The 26,784-nt window shown below is 38.2% G+C and overlaps 1 protein-coding gene across 3 annotated transcripts in view; it reads left to right on the forward strand.

Annotated features, from left to right (window-relative positions):
* Positions 1-26,784, forward strand: part of CHST9 (carbohydrate sulfotransferase 9) — a 294,555-nt gene that overhangs the window by 148,001 nt on the left and 119,770 nt on the right. For all 3 annotated transcript variants that reach the window (XM_021670007.2, XM_021670006.2, XM_064379319.1), the window contains one exon: positions 21,983-22,024. In XM_021670007.2, the coding sequence (XP_021525682.2) occupies positions 21,983-22,024 (42 nt within the window). The remainder of the gene's footprint in view (positions 1-21,982; positions 22,025-26,784) is intronic.

The raw sequence follows: 26,784 nt of genomic DNA on the forward strand, positions 1-26,784 counted from the left end.
CCAGAGTTGCCTTCCTTTTTAACACTGAGTCAACTGTATGTATATATTGCATTTTATTTATCCATTCATCCAACAGTGGGCACTGGGGTTGCTTCCACCTCTTGGCTATTTTGAATTATGCTGTTAGGAACATGGGTGTACAAATATATCTCTTCCGACCCTGCTTTCTATTTTTTTGGTATATACCCCAGAAATAGAATTGCTGGATCATATGGCACTTTACAAGATTTTAACTTAGGCCAAAAGAATGAGTAAATTTGTAAGACTCTCCAGATTTCATAATTTATTTACGTGTTGGCATATATTTTATTATTGCTGTCGTTTTTTACTCTCTGTTGCTTTCTTCTAGATCAGCAATATCCAATAAAAGTACAATGTAAGCCATATATATAAACTTACATTTTGAGTAGCTGCATTTCAAAATGTAAAATGCAGTAGGAAAAATTAATTTAATGATATATTATTTAAGTCAGGATATTGAAAGTATTATTATTGCAGCATGCAATCAATATAAGAAATTATTCATTAGACACTAGAAATGATAGATATGCTGAGCATATGTATTATAATAGAAAATAGAAGATTACATGATGCAATCTCTGAAGAAAAATGTAGTCTATGAAAACAATAAGGTTATGGTTAATGGAAAAACACTTTACACTACTTCAGATTTTAAAGTAAAATTTTAAATAATTAAAATTAAAAATTCAATTTCTGAGTTGTGCTAGTCACACAGCAAGTTCTCAACAGCCACGTGTGGCCAGCAGCTACCATAGTGGACACTGCAGAGCTAAGCACCCTCGCTGGAAGTTATTTTTTTTTTTTTAAGACTGAGTCTAGCTCTATCACCCAGGCTAAAGTGTAGTGGCATGATCTTGGCTCACTGCAACCTCTACCTCCCGGGTTCAAGTGATTCTCCTGCCTCAGCCTCCCAAGCAGGTGGGATTACAGGCACATGCCACCACACCCAGCTAATTTTTGTAGTGTTTATCTAAAACACAAGAAAAAATAATTCTTGTCTTTTTTATAAAAAAGAGAATCAAAAGAGAGAGAATCAATTTTTTTAATATAACTCCATAGCAAAAGTATTTAAATAACAGCTTCCCAACATATATGTATTAGGTCCTGGTTTCACATTAAAGTACCAGTAATGTCCTATTCTTGGTATCCTAATTATTTTGGTAATGTTTGAATTTCAGTGAGCTTCTCAGGAAGCATTTAATATATATACCTTGCAGCAGTGCTTTCTTACCTGAATGGCTTGAGAATTGGCAGTAGTCAAAGCCCTTGAGAGGTTGTACAAATTAAAAGAAACTAAACTAAATGACCTGAAAGATGGATTTAATCATCTCCTGTTTTTAAATAACATATGATTATTAGTGGCAAAAATAAGTGAACAGGTGCCTCCGATCATGTTGCATTGTTTGTATTTTTGGTTTTGTTTTGTTTTTGAGACAGGGTCTCATTCTGCACTCAGTTGCTCAGGCTAGAATCTAGTGTCACAATCACAGCTCACTGCAGCTTAGATCTCTTGGACTCAAACAATCCTCCTGCCTCAGCCTCCTGAGTAGCTAGGACAGAAAGGTGTGCCACCACACCCAGCTAATTGTTGTTTTAATTCATAGTAGAGACAAGGTCTCACTGTGTTGCCCGGGATGGTCTTGAACTCCTGGGCTCCAGCAGTCCTCCGGCCTTGGCCTCCCAAAGTGCTGAGATTACAGGCATGATGCCCAGGCATTTGTTTGTCTTTTCAGAGACCACTGAATTGTGTTCAGTATAAACACAATAGAATCTAGTTCAGTGTAAGTTTGGCATCATACTCTTTCCAACAGCAAATTATCAAATTCATTATTGTTACTCATGAGAAATTGTCAAAGGAAGATCTCTTCTGGGTGAAAAATAACAGATTTATATATAAAGATGGCAGATATGAGAGACCATTCAGCTCATATTGCTGAAAAACATGTAAATGCCAAGGCTAAGATGTGACTAATTTAGATTTTTAAAACAATTTGACTTCAGAATTTGTATAAGCAATATACTATGTGACACAATAATCAATACTCATTGATGAAAGACCTATCTAAAAGACAGAAAACAAATGTGCCTGATAACCACATAGATGTTCTTCACAGCAGTGGCATAAGGAGACTTGAAGAAAAACCTTAGTTCAGAGCTTTTTAAACCAACAAAAATATAGCAGCTGTTTAGCAACTCCCATTTCCCGCTCCCTGCAGCCCCTGGTAAGTTCTAGAGATCCACTGGACAGCATCATACCTACAGCTCACAATACTGAATTGTACATGTAAAATCTGCTAAAAGGGTGGTTCTCATGTTGTGTTCTTACCATAAAATAAATTTTTAAAAAATAATAGTCGCTTTCTATCTAGCAGTAGTGATCGGCTCACTACAGGCATAAGCACACTAAAAGGGTAACCAAAATGTCAAAAATCATATTGTGGCCCAGTCCGTTGTCCCAGGCACTTAGGGATTTAGAATATATTGGTCCTACTCAGCAGGTAGGCAGTTTTAAGGCTGCTTGGCTTTGCCTGAAATAGGGAGAAATATGATCTTTAGAAATGAAGCTTTTCAACTTTTCAGTGTGTTTGAAAATTACCTTAACAAAATGTTGGAAAACAAAATCAAAACAAAACACAGCAGTTGTGCCTCTGTGTTTCCGTCTATAGAAACCCTGTAATGTAATTCTAGGTTACATTATTTAACTCTAGGTTACATTGTATTCCCAGAGGTCTAGTTGGATTGTCACATCAGTTTGTGTCTTCCAGACAGTTTAGACAAACAAGAGATACTTCTTTTTTTAAAAAAAATGTCCATCCTTCTTTCTTTCCTGAAACTGGAGATACAGGAGAGGTGGAAGTCCAGTTATTATCCTCAACTTGAGACTTGCCTATGAAGCAGGACTCTTGCTTCTTTCATGTCCCATCAGAAGAGCTGATGCAACTTGCTTTCTTTTCACCAACCTGAATCATCCAGTGTCTGTATTCAGTCTGCATTCAAAATATCATATGTACTGTTACACTGGAAGAAAGGATATGCACTTTTGAATTTGACACATGAATATAGATATCTCGTATATGGCATTTTTATTTTTATTTTTTCCAAATTTATTGAGGTATAATTGACAAAATTATGTATATTTAAGATGTATAAGTTGATGTTTTGATATATGCATAAATAATCACCATTATCACACTAATTAACATATCCATCACCTCACATAATTACCTTTTGCAAGTGTGTGTGTGTGTGTGTGTGTTGAGAACACTTATGATCTACCCTCAGCAAATTTCACATATACCACACAGTATTGTTAAGTATAGTTATCATACTCTACATTAGAGCTCTAGAATTTATCTGTTGGTAGACATTTAGGTTGTTACCATATCCTGACTATTTTGAATAATGCTGCAATTATATAAGAAATGTACAACTTAATAGAAAAAATAACAACTACAAAAACCACAATTTAAAAATGGGCAAAGACCCTGAATAGACATTGCTCAAAAGAATGCATACAAATGGCCAATAGGTATATGAAAATGGATTCACCACCACTAATCATCAGGGAAATGCACATCAAAACCACACTGACATATTAGCTCACATTTATCAGAATGGCTATCATCAATAAGAGAAAAGATAACAAGTGTTGGCGAGGAAGTGGAGGAAAGGGAATCCTAATACATTGTTGGTGATCATGTAAATTAGTACAGCCATTATAGAAAACAGTATGGAGATTCTTCAAAAAAAAAAAAAATAGAGCTACTTTATGATTCTGCAATCCCTTTTCTGGGTATGTATATCCAAAGGAATTGAAATCAGTATCACAAAAAGATATTTTAAACTGTTTTTCTTCTAATTTTAAATAACCTGCTTCAGTAAGCCTATATTTTTCTATTTTAAGAAAAAAGCCTTCAACTTTTTCAACTTTCAACTTTTTTAGTTAAAAAAGAACACACATATTCATCAGTCTATGGTCATTAGCCCATCAGAAGAGACAAAATTAAATTCTAGGGAGTTGTACACAGGTACCGCATTAGCCAGAGTGGGAGAGGAAGACCTCTCTGAGGAGGAGGCATTTGAGCTAAATCCTGAATGATGTCAAGGAACCAGCCCTGAACAGGTCTGAGAGAAGAGTGCAAAGGCCCTGAGGCAGGACAAGCTTGGTGGGTTGAAGGAAGAAGAAAGAAAGTCAGTGTGGCTGGAGCGTGATGAGCAAGGGTGAGCGTGTGGCAGCATGCAGCTTACGTGGGGCCTCGTGGACTGTGGGAAACAGTCTGGATTTTATGATAATTGCATTTAGAAAAAAAACACTGGAGAATTTTAAGCCATGTAATGAGATTTTTTAAAGTTCTCTGACACAGGTGGGATTTTAGAAAAAAAAAGTGGAGATAAGGGAGCCCATTTAAGAAAGCTGTTAAAGTAAACCAAGAGAAAAATGAAGTGGCCTAGACCAAGGTAGTTTCAGTAGAAATAATGAGATGCTGTCAGATTTAGGAAGGATTTTAGAAGTAACACTGACAGCACATTCTGATAGATTGGATGTGGAAGGATACGAAAACAGAGATAAAGGATGGCTCCAGGTTTAAGGTGAGAACAAGCTGGTGAATAATACTGTTAACTGAGATACAGCAGACACAAGAGGACCCATTTGGGAGGCTCAGTATAAAAGGAGATTTCCATTTTATTTATCTTAAGTTTGAAATGACTGTTTCCTACCAAAAGCAATGATGCTTCTTGGGTATCTACTGCAATTATCTAGGTGAGAAACAGGGAAGGAGCAGTGGGGATGGGGAAGTGGGTAGATCTGAGAAATGTTTGAAGAAGGAATGGACAGGACTTTGTTATCAATGACATATAAGTGATGGAGGAATGCAAGAGGAATCCCAAGGCACCTGATTTGAGTGACTAAGTGCCACATTCCCTGAGAGGTGGCACAGGAGCCGGAGCATGTTTGGAAGAGAAGAGGAGGACTTCATATTTAGATAGGTTCTGTTTGGGTGTTCATGGAAAACCTGAGGCCATGTGCTCCAGTCACATTCTTATTTGAGCCTCAAGCTCAGGTAAGAAATACAGTTCAGAAATTTGGGAGTCACCAGTGTTAACATAGTTGTCATTAGAGCCAATAAAATGAATGAGATTACCCAGAAAAGGCCCCTAGCACAAAAACAGAAAGAGACTTTATTTCAGATCAAAAGAAAAAGCTCGATGTGTATCATGCTGGAGAGCAAAGTAATCTTGAAAATGAGAAAAAGAGAAGGGAGGGAATGATGCAAATCTCCTTCCAAATCAGATGCGTTATTTTATCAGAAGTAGCACTTCCTCTTCAGCCAGGACCTACAGCAAGGAAATATTGGACATAAGTGCAATCTCACATCCAAAGAGCAAAACCTACAGCCACAGAGCAGGATGATAAAGGACTCAGAAATTGAGACTTTGATCTTGAACTATGTGTGTGAAAAGGGCGGGGTAAAGGACAGGTCACTGCATCTCCAGATGATTATTTGGGTTTGGTGATTGTCTTCCAGACAGTTGAGGACAGCAGATGACAAACTGGAAGTAATAGGTACAAACCACAGTGACAGGGACTGATAACAAGGGTGTGGGGCTATTCAAAGAAACCTCGTTCTGACTCCAAGATTAGTGAACACTTACTGCCCAACAGCTGCCTTTCTGGAATAATAGAAGATCTGTGTTTGGGAGAAATTCTGGAGCTTACTTGGTGCTGATTTTACAAACAAATTGAATAAAGCCCTGATAAGTTAACTTGTTAAAAGTCACACACCTGCTTTCAGGTAAAGTGTGAAATGATAGTGGAGGCATTCCTGTTGTACCCTGATAGTGTTTATGGAACTATTTTCAAAGGATATGAAACTAACCTTAAATATGCCTCTGGTATGTTGCAAAGCTGTATCTACTCCTGGTGGGAGTCAAGTGTAAAGGGTAAGCGTGCAGGCTCTCATTTCAAACTACCTGAACTAGAATCCTTGCTTGGTCCCTTAGGAGTCCTATGACCTTCACCTTTCTCACCTTACTCACCTTATATATAAGATGGAGATAATAATCTTTTTATCGCATAGAGTTTTAATAAGGATCAAGTGAGATCATACCTGCCAAGCACTTGGCCCAATGTCTGGCTGATGGTATGCTCACAATACATTTTAGCAATCTTTTTGTTGCTTTTGGTAATTACTCAATATCACTTGGCTCTGTTTTTTTAGCATCTCAGCTGAAAACATTAATAACAAACCCAGAGGTGTATTGTTCTGGCACAGAGTGTGCATAAAACAAATATTTGTTGAGCAAGTGAGGAAGGAAGAAAAGAAGGAAGAGAGGGAAGGAGGGAGGCTGGACTATTGAAAGATCTTTCTTTATTATCTGGCCCACATTCTGAAATGTGGAAATGTATCACGTATTTTTATTAGTAGTATTACTCTTTTTCTGATCTATGAACTATGCAGCCAGAACTTTTATCAGAGTATAGGAAAGATCAAGAAGGAAAGTGTATGTCTCCATGTGTTTTAACCACAGAGACACTGTCAGGGGTTTGCTACTGCTAAACTCCATCCCTGGACCTCTAAGGCTGCACATATGGGGTGTTTCTGTGTGCTAGTCACAGGCTACAGAGGATAGAGACAAAGAGCCTTCCTTTAAGAAGCTTGCATGTGCTAGAGACAAGTGGCACAAAAGGATTTATAGAGCAACAGAAGCTTCAATAGGTAGTGTGGTGTAAAGCTTAGAAGTACAAACTCAGCCCAAAATCTCCTGAAACTGATAAGCAACTTCAGCAAAGTCTCAGGATACAAAATTAATGTGCAAAAATCACAAGCATTCCTATACACCAATAACAGACTTAAAGAGAACCAAATCAAGAATGAACTGCCATTCACAATTGCTACAAAGAGAATAAAATACCTAGGAATACAACTAACAAGGAATGTAAAGGACCTCTTCAAGGAGAACTACAAACCACTGCTCAACGAAATCAGAGAGGACACAAACAGACGGAGAAACAGTCCATGTTCATGGTTAGGGAGAATCGATATCTTGAAAATGGCCATACTGCCCAAAGTAATTTACAGATTCAATGCTATCCCCATCAAGCTACCAATGACCTTCTTCACAAAACTGGAAAAAACCATCTTAAACTTCATATGGAACCAAAAGAGAGCCCGCATAGCCAAGTCAATTCTAAGCAAAAAGAACAAAGCAGGAGGCATCACACTACCAGACTTCAAACTCTACTACAAGGCTACAGCAATCAAAACAGCATGGTACTGGTACCAAAACAGAGATATAGACCAATGGAACAGAACAGAGGCCTCGGAGGCAACACAACATATCTACAACCATCTGATCTTTGAAAAACCTGACAAAAACAAGCAATGGGGAAAGGATTCCCCGTTTAATAAATGGTGTTGGGAAAACTGGCTAGCCATGTGCAGAAAGCAGAAACTGGACCCCTTCCTGACACCTTACACTAAAAATAACTCCAGATGGATTAAAGACTTAAACATAAGAGCTAACACCATTAAAACCCTAGAAGAAAATCTAGGCAAAACCATTCAGGACATAGGCGTAGGCAAGGACTTCATGACCAAAACACCAAAAGCATTGGCAACAAAAGCCAAAATAGACAAATGGGACCTAATCAAACTCCACAGCTTCTGCACAGCAAAAGAAACAGTCATTAGAGTGAATAGGCAACCAACAGAATGGGAAACAATTTTTGCAGTTTACCCATCTGACAAAGGGCTGATATCCAGAATCTACAAAGAACTAAAACAGATTTACAAGAAAAAAACAAGCAAGCCCATTCAAAAGTGGGCAAAGGATATGAACAGACACTTTACAAAAGAAGACATACATGAGGCCAACAAACATATGAAAAAATGCTCATCATCACTGGTCATTAGAGAAATGCAAATCAAAACTACATTGAGATACCATCTCATGCCAGTTAGAATGGCATCATTAAAAAATCTGGAGACAACAGATGCTGGAGAGGATGTGGAGAAATAGGAACACTTTTACACTGTTGATGGGAGTGTAAATTAGTTCAACCATTGTGGATCCAGTGTGGCAATTTCTCAAGGACCTAGAAATAGAAATTCCATTTGGCCCAGCAATCCCATTACTGGGTATATATCCAAAGGATTATAAATCGTTCTACTCTAAGGATGCATGCACACGAATGTTTATTGCAGCACAGTTTACAATAGCAAAGACCTGGAACCAACCCAAATGCCCATCGATGATAGACTGGACAGGGAAAATGTGGCACATATACACCATGGAATATTATGCAGCCATCAAAAATGATGAGTTTGTGTCCTTTGTAGGGACATGAATGAACCTGGAAACCATCATTCTCAGCAAACTGACACAAGAACAGAAAATCAAACACCGCATGTTCTCACTCATAGGCGGGTGTTGAACAATGAGAACACATGGACACAGGGAGGGGAGCACTAAACACTGGGGTCTGTTGGGGGGAAATAGGGGAGGGACAGCAGGGGGTGGGGAGTTGGGGAGAGATAGCATGGGAGAGAATGCCAGATATAGGTGATGGGGAGGAAGGCAGCAAATCACACTGCCACGTGTGTACCTATGCAACAATCTTGCATGTTCTTCACATGTACCCCAAAACCTAAAATGCAATAATAATAAAAAAAAGAAGTACAAACTCTATGGCCAGACCACCAAGGTTTGGATCCAGCACTTGGCAAATCTGGGACCTAGACAAGTTATTAACCTCTCTGAGCCACACTTTCACCTCTAAAGTAGGGACAGTGATGATGCATGTGTGATGAGGTTAAGAACAGATGAGTTCATGTATATATAAAGGGCTTGGCCTGGCATGCTGCTCATTCCCGTGCTGTTGCCTTCCTCCCAATGAGCAACGCCTACTGTAGTTTGGGGACAGCCACTCTGAAACTGAGAGAAGAAACCATCTTAGATCTTGAAGAAGCTATATGACTTTTTCAAACAGAAGGATGAGAGCTGTTTCGAGCTTGGGGATTAGAAATGGATGTGGCCTCTTCAGGGGACTTTCAGAATTTGTAGAGAATTCTGAGTTACACAGGGAAACAGAGATTTGTATTTAATGAAGTTATACTGGATCCTGTAACAGTGAAAGGAAAATCAAGGTTTTTGGAGAGGAGTTTAGCATGGGGAAAACAATTTTTAAAACAATTCATTGGATAAATTAAGATGAAAATGGAAGCTAAAGCCAGGGATACCAGCTTGGAGACAGTCGTAAAAGTCTAGACTTTGATATGCTAAGGACGTTGGCCAGAATGCTGCAGAGTTTAAAAGCTAAAAAGAATGAATATGAGATATAGAAAGAAAGGATCACAAGGTGACTGGAAGCAAGTGTCGGGGAGAGGAGATAGTCGGAGAGATGTCAAAGCTGCATGCCTGAATGGCAGGAAGAAGTGTCCATAGAAAAGACACTTGTGCAATTCAGAGGGGTGGGTGGTTTGGGGAAAAGGATTGTAAGTTCTATTCAAGTCCAGCTGCGCTCGATCCAACAATAGGACATTGATGTGGAAGCTAGAATTTGGAGAAGCAACATTGAAGTTCAGGAGAGGTCAAAGCAAAGCTTGTATAAATATTTGGAACTGAATCAAATATAGGTGAGAGTGAAATAACAGAGAAAGAAATAGTATGGCAAGATTAAGGCCGGCTGCCATGCCAGCCAGTAAGCCCACCATACTTGAGAAACTGTTGTGAGAATTACATGAGGTAGCATATATGAGAACATATGGGATGGGGGTGGTGTGGACTATTAAATACAATATAAACAGGAAAAATTTGATGACTGCTTGATAATGAAGGGGTCTTTTATTTGTTTGTTTGTTTTTTGCCCTATTTCCTAGAATCTCAAGGCTGAAATGGACATTAAAGCATTGTGTAGGTGAAGGTGAGGGAATGAGGGCACAGAGAAGCTGAATGAATGGGTTTCCATGAGATGGCTGAAGAATCAGGCCAGGGCTCAGACCCTCCACCCCTTTTCAGTGCTATTCTCACTTTAGAGGCTGCCTCTTGAGCTAGTCCTATCTCTCAGATGCTCCCCAAATATGATTTGATTTGCACTCTATTTTATACAAAGCGTGCTCTAAAGTGCTGGATTCTCCTGCATAGGGGGCCTGGGGCACAGACAAGCACACCCGGCAGCCAGCAGTGCACAGGAAGCTGCCTCTGCACAGGCGCAGCTTTATGCAGGATGCCCTGAAAAGAAGCACTTAATTCAGACATTGGTCTTGCCTCTCCCATCTTTTAAATTTGTGTTGCCTTTTAGTTAACTAACTAATTTGACAATCTTTAAATCATGAAATGAGCCATCTACTCATATACTCTTTACTTGTTTATTCTTGTTAATCAAATAACCCATGGCTTATAATCTCCTTCTAGAAAGATATTCAAGTGGGAACCTATTTTATGGAAAGAAAGTTTTCAATCTCAACCACAATACAGCCACATCATGGCAATAATTACTTTTTATAACTAGATCAGTTAAAAACTAAACAGCCATTTTTGAAATTCTATAACAGTGAGGGCCCATAATATAAACACTTTGAACAATTTAACATAATTTTATTGAAAGGATAGCCAATTGAAAGCTTGACCTTTTTATGAATTCTTTGTGAAGTCATAGAAATCTGAGTACCTTTCTAATTTTCTTCTTGAAGGGAATAACTTGGAAAATGCCAAGGGAAGAAATGGAGAAAGCATTTAACATAAACTCAAATCATTAATACTTAATGGGGAAACATAATATTCTATTCTGAGGCATTTTAAAACAGCTACTACAAAATCATCCTTTCTAAAGGACCAGGAAGTTCTTCAAAACTGGTGCTTAAATAGTATCACCTAAAGACAGACTTGATGGAAATAAAACCTGTAAAGCCCAAAGATTAGAAAAAGGTGGATGATGAGATTCAAATTACAATCAGCCATTCGTGTATGTCAGTTTCTGCATCCATAGATACCACCAAACATGGTTTTAAAATATTTTGAGGGAAAAACATGGTTGTGTCTGTACTTCATAACTGCAGACTCCTTTTTCTTGTCATTGTTTCCTAAACAATACAGTATCACAACTATGTGCAGAGCATTTACATTGTATTAGGCATTATAAATACTCTAGAGATGATTTAAAGTATATGGGAGAATGTACATCAGTGATATGCCCATATTTTATATCAAGGACTTGAGCATTCACAGATTTTGGTGTTTGCAGGGTGCCCTAGAGTCAATCCGCTACAGATAACAAGAGACGACTGTACTTCATTTGAATTGCTATTTTGGTCACAAATTTCCTTAAGCTTTATCCCACCCTTGGTTCCCCATGGGACCACTAAGTTATGGGTTCTTCTGTGTCATTATTGTTTCCTGGAGAGATGTGATGCCCTTTCAAGCTTTCTTCAGTTTTAGTTATCACCAGTTCTATTAGCAGGATCAACAGGCAAAATTTGTTTGCTAAAACCCCTTTTGTTTTGAACCAGTTAACCAAGAAATACAAGGGTTAACTCAAGGAAAATGGAATCATGTGCTCTTCTTTTGCAAGAACAGTATTTTTTTCTAAGACTATTTCATCACTTTCTGGCTTCTTCTATCTTCTTTCGCTCTGTTTTCCTGCTGATCAGGGGAACTGTCTTGAGCCCCCTTTCTGGTCCGCAGCAGCATACCCAACTCACCACAGTGATCTCTGTCCTAGGCGTCAGGGGAGGGAGCAAAAGAATACTAGACTTGGAGGTCAAATTCAGGCATCAAATTCTAGTTCCACCACTAGTTTTGCAGTCTTGGGTGGGATACCTAAACTCATTCTCTTCCTCTTTGGCTTTCCATTTTAAACTTTTTATTTATTTATTTATTTTACTTTAGGTGCATACTATATCTGGCATTTCTCCCCATGTTAACCCTCCCCAACCTCCCCTCCCTCCTCACCCACCACTGTCTCCCCCCATCCCCCAACAACTGCCCCCAGTGTGTGATGCTCCTCTCCCTGAGTCCACATGTTCTTGTTGTTCAACCCCTGCCTATGAGTGAGAACATATGGTGTTTGGCTTTCTGTTCTTGTGTCAGTTTGCTGAGAATGATGGTTTCCGGATTCATCCAAGTCCCTACAAAGGACACAAACTCATCGTTTTTTAAGGCTGTGTAGTATTCCATGGTGTATATGTACCACATTTTCTTTGTCCAGTCTATCATTGATGGGCATTTGGGTTGGTCCCACGTCTTTGCTGTTGTACACAGGGCTGCAGTAAACATAAGTGTGCATGTGTCTTTATAATAGAATGATTTTTAGTTCTTTGAGTATATACCCCGTAATGGGATTGCTGGGTCAAATGGAATTTCTATTTCTAGGTCCTTGAGAAATCACCACACTGTCTTCCACAATGGTTGAACTAATTTACACTCCCACCAACTGTGTAAGAGTGTTCCTATTTCTCCACATCCTCTCCAGCATCTGTTGTCTCCAGATTTTTTAATGATTGCCATTCTAACTGGCATGAGATGATATCTCAGTGTGGTTTTGATTTGCATTTCTCTAATAACCAGTGATGATGAGCATTTTTTCATATGTTTGTTAGCCTCATATATGTCTTCTTTTGTAAAGTGTCTGTTCATATCCTTTGCCCACTTTTGAATGGGGTTGTTTGTTTTTTGCTTGTATACCTGTTTCAGTTCTTTGTAGATTCTGGATATTAGCCCTTTGTCAGATGGGTAGATTGCAAAAATTTTTTCACATTCTGTTGGTTGCTGATTCACTCTAATGATGGTTTCTTTTGCTGTACAGAAGCTCTGAATTTTAATTAGATTCTATTTGTCTATCTTGGCTTTTACTGCCATTGCTTTTGGTGTTTTAGTCATGAAGTCCTTGCCTATGCCTATGTCCTGGATGGTTTTGCCTACATTTTCTTCTAGTGTTTTTATAGTGTTAGGTTTTATGTTTAAATCTTTGATCCATCTGGAGTTAATTTTAGTGTAAGGTGACATGTAGGGGTCCAGTTTCTGCTTTCTGCACATTGCTAGCCAGTTTTCCCAACACCATTTATTAAACATGGAGTCCTTTCCCCATTGCTTGTTTTTGCCGGCTTTGTCAAAGATCAGATGGTTGTAGATGTGTGGTGTTTTTTCTGGGGTCTCTGTTCTGTTCCATTGGTCCATATATCTGTTTTGGTACCAGTACCATGCTGTTTTGATTACTTTAGCCTTGTAGTATAGTTTGAAGTCCAGCAGTGTGATGCCTCCGGCTTTGTTCTTTTTGCTTAGGATTGTCTTGGCTATGTGCGGTCTTTTGTGATTCCATATGAAGTTTAAAGTGGTTTTTTCCAGTTCTGTGAAGAAGGTCATTGGTAGCTTGATGGATAGCATTGAACCTATAGATTACTTTGGGCAGTATGGCCATTTTCACTATATTAATTCTTCCTAACCTTGAGCATGGAATGTTTCTCCATCTGTTTGTGTCCTCTCTTACTTTATTGAGCAGTGGTTTGTAGTTCTCCTTGAAGAGGACCTTTACATCCTTTGTTAGTTGTATTCCTAGTTATTTTATTCTCTTTGTAGCAATTGTGAATGGCAGTTCACTCTTGATTTGGCTCTCTGTTTGTCTGTTATTGGTATATAGGAATGCTTGTGAATTCTGCACATTGCTTTTGTATCCTGAGACTTTGCTGAAGTTGCTTATCAGTTTGAGAAGATTTTGGACTGAGATGATGGGGTCTTCTAGATATACAATCATGTCATCTGCAAATAGGGACAGTTTGACTTCCTCTTTTCTTAATTGAATACCCTTTATTTCTTTTCTTGCCTGATTGCTCTGGCTAGAACTTCCAATACTATGTTGACTAGGAGTGGTGAGAGAGGGCAGCCTTGTCTAGTGCCTGATTCCAAAGGGAATTCTTCCAGCTTTTGCCCGTTCAGTATGATATTGGCTGTAGGTTTGTCATATATAGCTTTTATCATTTTATGATACGTTCCGTCAATACCTAGTTTATTGAGAGTTTTTAGCATGAAGGACTGTTGAATTTTATCGAAGACCTTCTCTGCATCTATTGAGATAATTATGTGGTTTTTGTCTTTGGTTCCGTTTATGTGATGGATTACATTTATGGATTTGTGTATGTTGAGCCAGATTTGCATCCCCAGGATGAAGCCTACCTGGTCATGATGGATAAGCTTCTTGATGTGCTGTTGCAATCTGTTTGCCAGTATTTTGTTGAAGATTTTTACATCAATGTTCATAATGGTTATTGGCCTGAAGTTTTCTTTTTTGGTTGAGTCTCTGCCTGGTTTTGGTATCAGGATGATGTTGGTCTCATAAAATGAGTTAGGGAGGATTCCCTCCTTTTGTATTGTTTGATACAGTTTCAGAAGGAATGGAACCAGCTCCTCTTTGTACGTCTGATAGAATTCGGCTGTGAACCCATCTGGACCTGGAGTTTTTTTGGTTGGTAGGCTATTGATTGCTGCCTCTACTTCAGCCCTTGTTATTGGTCTATTCAGGGTTTCAACTTCCTCCTGGTTTAGTCTTGGTAGAGTACAAGTGTCTAGGAATTTATCCATTTCTTGCTGGTTTACTGGTTTATATGAGTAGAGCTGTTTGTAGTAATCTCTGATGGTAGTTTGTATTTCTGTGGAATCAGTGGTGATATCCCCTTTATCGTTTTTTATTGCATCTATTTGATTCTTTGCCCTTTTCTTTTTTATTAATCTGGCTAGCAGTCTGTCTGTTTTGTTGATCTTTTCAAAAAACCAGCTCCTGGATTTATTGATTTTTTTGAAGGATTTTTTGTGTCTCTATCTCCTTTAGTTCTGCTCTGATCTTAGTTATTTCTTGTCTTCTGCTAACTTTTGAGATTTTTTGATCTTGCTCCTCTAGCTCTTTCAATTTTGATGATAGGGTGTCAGTTTTAGATCTTTCCTCTCTTCTCTGGTGGACATTTATTGCTATAAATTTCCCTCTCAACACTGCTTTAAAGGTGTCCCAGAGATTCTGGCAAGTTGTGTCTTCATTCTGGTTGGTTTCAAAAAAACATCTTTATTTCTGCCTTCATTTCATTGTTTATCCAGTCATCACTCAGAAGCAAGTTGTTTAGTTTCCAAGTGGTTGTGCGGGTTTGAGTATGTTTTTTGATCCTGAGTTCTAGTCTGATTGCACTGTGGTCTGATAGACTGTTTGCTATTATTTCTGTTCTTTTGCATTTGCTGAGGAGTGATTTGCTTCCAATGATGTGGTCAATTTTAGAGTAAGTGCAATGTGGTGCTGAGAAAACTGTATATTCTGTGGATTTGGGGTTGAGCATTCTGTATATGTCTATTAGGTCCACTTGGTCCAGCTCTACATTCAAGTCCTGGATATCCTTGTTAATTTTCTGTCTCATTGATCTGTCTAATATTGACAGTGGAGCGTTGAAGTCTCCCACTATTATTGTGTGGGAGTCTAAATCTTGTTTTAGGTCATTAAGAACTTGCTTTATGTATCTGGATGCTCCTGTGTTGGGGGCATATATATTTAGGATAGTTAGCTCTTCCTGTTTGATTGATCCTTTTACCATTATGTAGTGTCCATCTTTGTCTCTTTTGATCTTTGTTGGTTTGAAGTCCACTTTATCAGAGACTAGGATTGCAACCCCTGCTTTTTTTTTGTTCTCCATTTGCTTGGTAAATCTTCTTCCATCCCTTTACTTTGAGTCTATGTGTGTCTTTGTATGTGAGATGGGTTTCCTGAATACAGCACACTGATGGGTTCTGACTTTTTATCCAGTTTGCCAGTCTGTGTCTTTTGATTGGGACGTTTAGGCCATTTATATTCAATGTTAATATTGTTATGTGTGAATTTGATCCTGCCATTTTGTTATTGGCTGATTTTCTTTCCCATTAGTTGGCTCATTTTCTTCATTGCATTTTTGGTCTTTGCCAACTGGTTTGCGTTTGCAGTGACTGGTACTTGTTCCTTTCCGTGCTTAGTGTTTCTTTCAGGAGCTCTTGTAGGGCAGGTCTGGTGGTGACAAAATCTCTCAATAATTGCTTGTCCATAAAGGATTTTATTTCTCCTTCACTTATGAAGCTTAGTTTGGCTGGATATCAGATTCTGGGTTGAAAGTTCTTTTCTTTAAGGATGTTGAATATTGGCCCACACTCTCTTCTGGCTTGTAGGGTTTCTGCCAAGAGATCTGCTGTGAGTCTGATTGGCTTCCCTCTGTGGGTGACCTGACGTTTCTCTCTGGCTGCCCTTAGCATTTTTTCCTTCATTTCGACCCTGGTGAATCTGACGATTATGTGCCTTGAGGTTGCTTTTCTTGAGGAATATCTTCGTGGAGTTCTCTGTATTTCTTGAATTTGAAATTTGGACTGCCTTGCCAGGCTTGGGAAGTTCTCCTGGATAATATCCTGGAGCGTTTTCCAGCTTGGATTCATTCTCCCTATCATATTCAAGTACACTGATCAAGCATAGATTAGGTATTTTCTCATAATCCCATATTTCTTGGAGGCTTTGTTCATTTATTTTCACTCCTTTTTTCTCTTGTCCTGCCTTCTCTTTTTATTTCATTGAGTTGATCTTCAACCTCTGATATCCTTCCTTCTGCTTGATCCACTTGGCTATTAAAACTTGTGTTTGCTTCACGTAGTTCTTGTGCTGTGTTTTTCAACTCTATCAATTCGTTTATGTTCTTCTCTAAGCTGGTTATTTTAGTCAGCATTTCGCCTAACCTTTTTTCAAGGTTTTTGGTTTCTTTGCATTAAGTTAGAACATGTTCCTTTAGCTCAGAAAAATTTGTTGTTATCCACCTTCTGAAGCCTGTTTCTGTCAATTTGTCACACTCCTCAGTCAAGTTGTGATCCTGTGTTGTTCAGGAGTTGTGATCCCTTGAAGGAGAAGAGGTGTTCTGGTCTTTGATGGTTTCATCTTTTTTGCACTGTGTTTTTCCCATTTTTGTCGATTTACCTGGCTGTGGTGTCAGGAAGCTGCTTGATGAGGTCACTTGTCTGCCTATGGAGGAGCTACTGGGTTTCTAGGGACTCCTTCAGGTTACTAGGGAAGCTTCCCGTGTCTTTTTTGTTTATACTGGGAGATTAGGCCCGCCTCTTCCGCTGACCTGCAGGGGCTGCTGGGTTGTCAGGAACACCGTCCCATTGCTGCATAGACTTCCTGTGTTTTTTGTTAAAACATGTAGCCCAGTTCCACCCCTCTAGTGATGGGTTGTGCCCTTCCTCCACTGGGCTAGATCATTCAGGGTTCATCTCAGACTGTGGCACTGGCTGCGCAACCCACTAGAGTCAGAGCTTCAGCCCTCTGGGTTTTGTGGGGGAGGATAGGGACCCACCCAGCCACACCCAGTTGTCTCCCCCTTTCAGCTTCCTCTCTCTCCGGTCATGGGGTAGGGGCCCGCCCAGCTGCTCCTGCTTACAGCTCCCTCTCTCTCTGGGCGGGGGGAGGGGGCAATAGCTCAGTCCACAGGCTCTTATTCAACTCCATGCTTGTAATTCCCAGTGCTTGACTGGCAAGGATCCCCTGTTCTATGTATTGCCAAGGCTTTGGGGGAATCGCTGTATCTGGACCAGAGTGCCAGAGGGGGAGCCTCCGACTCACCAGTCAGATGCACTTTCTGGGTGAAGCAGTACCCCTCCCCGCCTCTGTCTGCCCTGAGTGGGCTTTGCTCGCCATTGGACCAGACCCCTTGAAATGCACCTAGTACCTAGGTTGGAGCTAGGAGATCTCTGGATTTCTGCGTCTCTCTCACTAGGTGTCATGCACTGGAGTTGTGTCTAATCGGCCATCTTGGATCCTCTCCATTTTAAACTTTTAAATAATTTTATCAGAATAATGCATTTTTATCAAATGCATACATAAATTATCAAATACAATAGAAGTTATTTTTACTGGCCTCCTATGTGATTTGCCTGATTGAGCAGCTCTCTCCCTTCCCTTAGTATATCCTACTGACTGATGCTCACAGCCAGTTCAGGACCGTATGCTCTCTAGCCCACCTGAAAACTTCTGATCCCTCTTGTGAAGATATATGTGGACCAAGAGGCAGTGGTATTTGTCCCCAGATCTGCTGTGCCAGTTTTGCTTATTCATGTAATTATTCAATGATTATTGTGTAAATCAATAACATATGGATGTGTAAAAGAGAATTGCTGTTTCTATTAAAATGTTTTGTAAAGACTCAATAAAGTTGAGTTACTAAAAATAAAAGGCTATAGAATTATATTTGAGCAAGATAGTAGTAAAATATTGGGGGAAACAAATCTAAAAGGATTCTGCTTTGTGCTTTTAAGTTCTCAATCTACTTTAATGAAACAGAAACTGAGAAATATAGATGATGATTATGGGTGTAGTTTATGTAAGAAAATGAAGAACTGTAAACATTTGGCTATATTCTATATGCAGAAACCCTGGTAGTATTCCCATGGGATTCTTAAGATATTAAATTTGGTAAGGTTTACATAGTGCACTCAGCAGCATATCTGGTATTTAATAAGCATTCAATCCATGTTAGCTGTTATTGTGGTTATTATTGATTTAATAATCATAGATCCAGGCAATGTTGAAAGAAAAGCAAAAAAAAAAAAAAAGGCAAGGTGAGACCAAATCAATATTTCTAAAGAAAATATTGGGAATAAACTTTTAAATCCAGCAATCCAAGGGCCTAAATTTCACTGTGATGATTTTTTTCATTGCATCCAAATATCTGTGTATAAAATTAAGAGTATATTGATAATCAGATATCTACAAGGTTAGCTGGAAAAACAAATCCTGATTCGTTATTGAAAATAAGGCCTTGGCATTCCAAGTATAACCCTATTTCAATTTTAACAACAAACTGCCACATAGCCTTAGGAACCTGTCTAACCTTTTCCTATCCTTGTATTCTCAGTTAGATAAGGATGATAACAAACAACTGAATTAATTTATCATGTGGCCAGAAGAATGATTTTGAATTCTTTGAGAAAAGTACACTATGGTTGTATTTGCATTCTCTCACTTGAGTGTGAGCTCTACCTGGCTCAGTGCTGTGCAAAGCTCTCCAACCCTCAGGATAAGGGTCAGTGAAATGCTAATTTTTAAAAGAATTAAATTTTCATCAAAGCTCTACACCTATTCACTTATTATGATGTTTACGCCAAGTTTCAACAGGTAGAACATGCTTCACCACAAAAAACAATGAAGATCAGAATAAGTTATAGGATGAAAGAGAAAGATTCTATTTTGTTTGATTATCTATGCCACTAAATTAAGTCTTAATTCTTTTTCAGTCTTGGAAACACAGTATAAGAACAGATATACTGGATATGAGGTTTAAACTCATTAATTTTAGTGGGTCTGCCCAAACCCAATTAATTTCAGTTTGTGAGCAATCCCTATTGTTGGGGTTTCAAGTTATTTTCATAGTTGACCATGGAAGAAGATGCATAGCTATTTAATATATGATTTTGTAGCTTGTCAGTCAGTCTATATTGATTGTATGGACTGAGCCCAACAACCTACGTATTTATTATGTACAAATATAGAGAGAAATCACAATAATTTAGAAGATATAGTTAAAACTTTTAAAGAGCTATATACTCTATTACTATTATTGGAAGGTAGAAGAGGACACTTTTATTTAGGAGACAATTCAAAAGATCAAAATAAATTGTATTTATTTCCCTATCATTTAACCTATCCTTAAAGAAATATGTCTTTCAAAAATTTAAGTTAATTCAATATATATTTATACATAAGACTAAACTAGATTCAGAGAAGTTAAAAAGAGGAACTAGAGTGGATCGTCCTAGTGTTCAATAAGTTTACTATAGTGGGGGAGACAGGCATTTGTCTAACTAGTATACTTCCATCTGTGATGTGTGGAGAGACACACTAGACCAGGGTAGAATTACCAATACCTGAGTGTACTCTCATTGTAATGTCCTAATATTAGGTTTCCAGACACCCTTAAGAAATTGCTAGATTTGCGCAACCTTCATATTTGAGCCATCATAGAAATGGAGAAAGAGCCTTTTATATCCACATTGTTTAAGGAAATGACTTGATCATTAAAAGTCAGATAGCCTAAAAGCAATGTCTGATGAGAACAATCTCTCATACAATCAGTAAGCAATTTACCAGAATATAAGGTATAAAAAAGCACATGCATTTGACTTTTTGAATAACCAGCTTTTCCACACTTACTTAATTTCCTTCCTTGATTCACTGACAGCCTACATAAATAATGATAATAAGCCAGATAAAATCAATTTTGTATGGAGGAAGATTTTGAGTTCTAATCTAAACAATGTTCTTATCACTAAGCCATGACAGTGTGACCTTAATCACACTACCATTACCTGGGTGAACAGGTAAATATAGAGTTGCAATTACAATAAAGTGGGTTGGAGCAATGCATTACACATCCAGGTCCAGCCCCAGGGGATCAGCTGTACTGAAGGACCTGTAATTTACTGATGAGCTATATAAATGACTCATAAATACCTACATCCAAAATACAGATATTACTAAATCAAGTAGAATGGCCAATACCTTATACCAAGAAGTTCATAACAATAAAATTCAAAATGCCCTTGGATATATGTTTTAAATCATTCTAAAAATAGAATAGCATATCATTAATGCAAATATAAACTGCTATTTTTTGGCACACATGAAATTTGCTAAAAAATAATTTAAAAGACAAGTGCCAGCAAGATTTTTATCTCAATTAGCGTTAACAAAGCAATATTATAAATGAGTCACACTAGGTGATTTAAATGGGGCAGGATAACAAGACAGACAATTAATCCTACCATTGCTTAAGCCACACCATCCTTGAGTATTCATTCAAGTTTTAGTCAACATATTTTGAAAGATATTTTTTAACAGGCATGCAGAGAGCAAAGCATTATCTATATATTTATAAAATATAGAATAGAATATGTTAATATATGTAAATGTATTATATAATATATATTTCATTATAGTTATATAAAATATATGGTATACCATACATTATATGTGTTACAATATGTTGTATTATATATAATATATATTTTATATATACACATATTTATATATATAATGTCATTTAAAGAAAGAAATGGAACCATGTAACCCAAAAAGCCAAAAACTAAGTAGTCATGTAATTGCATTCTTATGGCTCTGTAAAATTGTTCTCAGAATGAGCTGAGGCTCTCCTCTCCCTATAGGTGACTGAGTGAGAAGAAATATACTATTACAATAGGCTGACTTCATCTGGCAAAAAGAGGCCCTTGATAATCACCATGAAAAATCATTGGTTCAAGGAAAACCTCAAGATTTCTTTCTTACACTGTTTACTACAGAATAAACTATCATTAGTTCTGGATAATTTAAATATCTATGGGGTTGCTTCCCTCAGAGCCCTCTTCTTTTATCCTAGCTTCCTGTTCATCTACTCTTCCAAGCTTCCCAAACTAAGGCATCCAACAGTAGGCCACTAATACTCAATGCCAGGAGCTGCACATGGCATCTCCATCTCAATTTCACCCAAGGACATTGAGCCCAAGTACTCAGTTTGCACAAAGATTTTATTAATAAGTGAAAACACCAATGTATATTAGCACATTGATCTGTTATGGGGTGATGCTGAGAATCAAAGGAAATCATCTTTCTTGTGATGCTCATTTTCCAATTCTACCCACCCCTGAGTCCCCAGCTTCATCTCCCTCCCACAAAGAGTACAGGCTCAAAGCCCAGGCTTTTCTATAGCAAATTTTGATGGTAATGCCAGATTTCCTAATAAGTGACACTAAGCTTAATCAGCCCAGAAACACAAAAGATGACACATTTATTTCATGACCCTCTCCCTTCCCATAATTTTCCTTGTTATGAATAAAATATTAGAAACTTTGAGGTATCTTTGTGTAGAATTTTTGTAAATGTCTTTGGATGTGATAGTAATATATGAATTTATCTCCCCTTCTTTTTCAGGATGGGGACCAGTGAAGTACTTGCGGCCTGTACCCAGAATCAGTGAGTAACTTCCTCATAATGTTTGAGTCTTGGGTAGTTATAGATAAGAGAGCAACAAGTAGAAAATCTGAAAACCTCATTGTGTTGCTTTCAAGCACCTGTTCTGGTGATGATAACCATTCCTAGAAAGAGCAGCCTAGGTGGCATTGTTGGAGTACATAAAGTCTTGAAGGGTGGGGAGGAAAACAAGCAAACTACCATCCTTGTCCTCAAGGAATTTACAAAGGAAACTAAAGGCTCTGAAGATTGATTTCAGTTAATATAGGTTGTTGTTTACCTTATTTGAAAAAGTTTACATATTTTTCTATTTTTATTTTTAAAGTAACACTATCCTGGCACATTGCACAATAGTCTATTTTTTAAAATGTCTTCCTCTATGAATAGAGTAAAACTTCATTAATTCAGATACTGTTAATACACCATTGACAATTTGATCTAGACTAAACTGAAATTTAGCTTTGAATTGTCTGCAAGGAATGGATTTGCTAAGTGAAATGAAATATTTGTAACCAATATAAAAAGAATACATTGTTTTCATGGCTTTAGCATGCAGTGGTCTTTAGGCAAAAAGATTCAGCTGTGAAATAAGGATTATTAAGATCACTAAGTAGATGTCCCCTTAGACAGACATTATTGGCAGATAGCGGTATTGAAAGTGATAAAACAATGTTGCTTTCAATAAATTCTGACTTCTCTAATTCAGGCTAGATCTTCCTCTTCTCTTTTCCAAACTAATTATTCTAATCTAATGAAGTTTACTATTGAGTAATATGTGGATGAAGTATTTAGTAATAGAAGAAGATCAATTCTTATTAGCTTAAAAATCTATAAATATAAATTTTCATTTTCAGATGCTTCTCTGTAATGTTGATCACCTAGATGACAGAAGTGTATTTACAAGAAAAATGATGTATTATTCCATTTTCTTTTTCATGGTCTCATATGGAAATTTTTTTTTTTTTTTCATTTAAAACTCAACATTTTTGCAAAGCAAGCAAGTCAGATTCCCAGGGTGATAGCAAAGATTTGAGGTGAGAGAAAAAAAACAAAATCAGATCATGTCCTCCTTGCAGTATGTTGACAAATTGAAGTAGTAACTGAGTCACCGTGCATTTATGTATTCCTTTATTCATTCAACAAACGCTTAGCCAAGGGCCATGCTTATTGCATCAAAGGATGTAGAGATAAATAAAATTCTCTCCTTGTCTTTGTTGTGCTGGTATCCCATAAGTTGAGACAAATGACTTTGTCATGTGATAAGCAATGTGTTATCCCAATAAACAGAGTACTTCAGAAATGCACAGAATACACCATGAAATCGAACAGGAAGAGTTGGGAAAATATTAGGTAATAGTTATCACACTTGAACTGATTCTTAAAGAATGAATAGAATTTCTATGGTAGAAAAAAGGAAGGACAGCCTTTCAAGCAGTACAAGCAAAAGCATGGAGACATCAAAGCACATGTATTGCTCAAGTAAAACAACGTATACTTAGAGTTAGTTGTATAGAGCTGAGGGAATGTGGGAGTAGCATATGGTCTATACATAAATGTATATTGCGAGGAAAAGATGCCCTTTAAGTGGTCAAAGACAACAATTGGAGTTCAGAGAGAGAAAGATTTGAGAGTCATTTGCATAGAGTTGAAATGTGAAGAGATGGAAATAAATAAGATCACTCAAGGGCACAGGAGAGAATTTTAGGAATACAGAATCAGCTTCTTCCTGAGACGAGAGAAAAGGATGGGTGGGGAAAAACTAAGATCAGTTTAAAGGTGGGTATAAAGAAATTTGAGGGACTTTATGTCTGAGAGTTTCCATTTTCTTGCCATTATAGTGTGAGTAAACATGGGATGTAGAATAGGAGGACACAAGTTTGAAACCTAATTCAGCCACCCATGAACAATGCAACATGGGGAGGTCATATAACCCCTGTAAATTTCCATTTTTCCATCTGTGAAATGGAGGAAATAATAACATGCAATTCATAGGTCAGAGGACTTTATAACACATGTGGAAGCACTTTATAAACTATAATACACTTGGCCAGAACACATGCTGGATGAGTCACTGAGCTTTTGTTTATTAAACAGGGATAAGCTGGGCATGGGGGCATGTGCCTGTCATCCCAGCTACTCAGGAGACTGAAGTGGGGGGATTGCTTGAGACCAAGAGTTCAAGATCGTAGTGTGTGATGATTATTGTAAACAGCCATGCAGTCCACTCTGGGCAACACAGTGAGATCCTATCTCTAAAAAAAAAAAACAAATAAAATAAGGATAACAGCACATAGCTTACATGGGTTACTTAAGACATTAAAGATAAGATATACACCATGTGTGCTCTTCTGTGAATAAGAGCTTGTCTCTTGGCAAAAGAAAAAAAACTGCAATAGGGAAACAAGACAAGAAAGAGACATGGAAAAATGTTTTTGAGCAGAATTAAAAGTCCATCCTGAAAACATGGGATTGCAGGTACAGCCACACCTATGTACTCTGGAGTAGCTGAAATGAATGAGTTGATGGTCTGGGGTTGAGGTAGATTAAAGCAGATATACTAGTGGCTGAGAGCAAGTGCCATTGAGGGGACAATTGGAAAAGTTGGCCAATGCAGATCCCAGAATTTTAGAGGCCCTGTTCTCTGGCCTTAGCCCTGGTTTGGCAGAATGATGCCCTTTCTATTCAGAGTCCACAGCCTGTGGTCCTATGACTTTTTGTTTTCAAGAAAGTGAGTGGCTTACACGAAAGATTGAGCATCCAGATGTCTCCAAGGTTATATTCTCTCACCATCAGCTAAGCTCCAGCCCTGACACTACTGCTCAGAGTAGGACAGTGGCCAGCCAGACCCTTGCCTGACCCTCCTACCCTCTCACCTCCCACCCTTGGCTCATATCCCAAATACAGCCTATTCCCAGCCTCCTCTTCCACTTGAACTTTCATTCTTCCCTAGCACATAAGACACTTAAAAAGCTGTCCACCTCCTATGGAATGGAGAAGTAAAGTTTGGCCAACTATTAATAAAAAGGAGCCAGACTGCATGCTACCTGCCCCTCATACCTTTAACACCAAGTTTAAACCGCATTCCAAAATTTGCTGGTTGCAACAGGCAAGACTGCACTTCCTCCCACACATGGAAGTAAGTTCTCTCACCATCCACTAGGAAAATGCTCAACGTCCTCTTAAAATGTTTAGTGAGCCTTGGGGACCCCAAGAGAGACTTGCCAAGATCTATCTTGATTGTTACTAAGCTTACCTCTGAGAGAGATTTGAACTGCTAGAGCTTTCATCCTCAATTTGCCAAATGGCAGTAATAAAGGAAATATAGGCTATCTCTTGCACATTATTGACTTCCATTTTAATTAATGTAAGACACATTCCTCATTTGGGAACATGATTGATTCACTCAGTCAATGGTTATTCATTAAGGATATACCAAATGCAAGGTGCTAGCTCCTAGTCAAGATCTTTGGAGATAATGAATATAAACAGCTCCCATGAATAATATTTGAAACATCAGGAAAAACCTATCCAATTAGACAAAATTCCAGGTTCCCATGAAAAGACAATTCCTAAGACTAATTAGGGATTGAGAAACCCAGAGCATTTTCTTTTCAGCCTTGGCTCCCAAAGCCCACTCTTCTGTGACTACCAACGTGAATTACATGAAATTCACCTCCAAGCACCTTGCTTCCTGTACATTTCTTTCAGTCCGCTGTGGTAACTTGCTAATGTGGAGATTGCCCCAGGACACCTTAACACCCCTAACCCCACAGGTGGGACTTCCCTATACAGCATAAGCCACACTAAAGTGCAGCCCTGCCTTTCCCAGAGTATGAAGAACCAAATAATGTGTCTCCTAATACAATTTCAGACATGGTACTCTCTTCCATTCCACAAAAGCACATCAATCCTTTCTTCAAGGTGCTTTAATCTAATGTCATGCCAACCAGCCCCCTCAGTGCCCTCTACAACTCCCGTTTTATTTCTGCCTGGTGTGTATGCAATCTTCATTCTAGATCTGCTCAAGAAAGCAACTCACCTCTCATTAAAAACAAATGCAAAGACAAACATCTATTCATTTTATTTCTTTAACCCTAATTACACCCTCCTTCTGGTTCCTCCTGTAATCAACTTGTCTCTCATTTCTGGGTTTTTTGTGTATGTTCTTCTTTACTCTTATTTCCATCCTTTACACATCTTACAGGTTTTAGTAACTCTCGGAATATGGCCTTTTGGTTTATTTCCCACTTAGAAGAACACAGGACTCATCCATTCAGTGGTAAAGCCAACATTAGGGAAAGGTGAGCAGTGTCATGTCATTAACATGTTTTTCTCATTTTTTTGCCATGTAGTGAAACAGTATTCGATTTGGACCAGTTCTGTGGGTCCCTGACAGCAAGAATACAGCCCAGACTAGCATTTCAGGTTTGGAGATCTTGATAAAGTGTTCAAAGCAGAGTCTAAAACTTGACTTTTCTGATTCTGACTCCTATACGTCCCTAGGCCTCCATTTATAGGAACTGAAAGAAAATACCTTTCCTCTATTTTGTAAGTGGAGAGTAATTCAAAATCATTTCTTAGAGTCATTGAACTGAGAAATGTTCCTTGGAATTTCATGAAGAAAATCTTGAGACAGTGTTTATATACCAGCAAAAGGATACACATATTCAAGGGTAACACCTTTTTACGTGTTGATAGCATACTCTCTCTTGGAGTAGAGGGCTGCTTTTGTGCCAAGCTGCAGTGCCATGTGATTGTAAAGC

The sequence above is a fragment of the Aotus nancymaae genome, unplaced genomic scaffold, assembly GCF_030222135.1.
Source record: "Aotus nancymaae isolate 86718 unplaced genomic scaffold, 86718_ANA_hifiasm-v0.15.2.pri h1tg000020l, whole genome shotgun sequence".
Lineage (NCBI taxonomy): Eukaryota > Metazoa > Chordata > Mammalia > Primates > Aotidae > Aotus > Aotus nancymaae.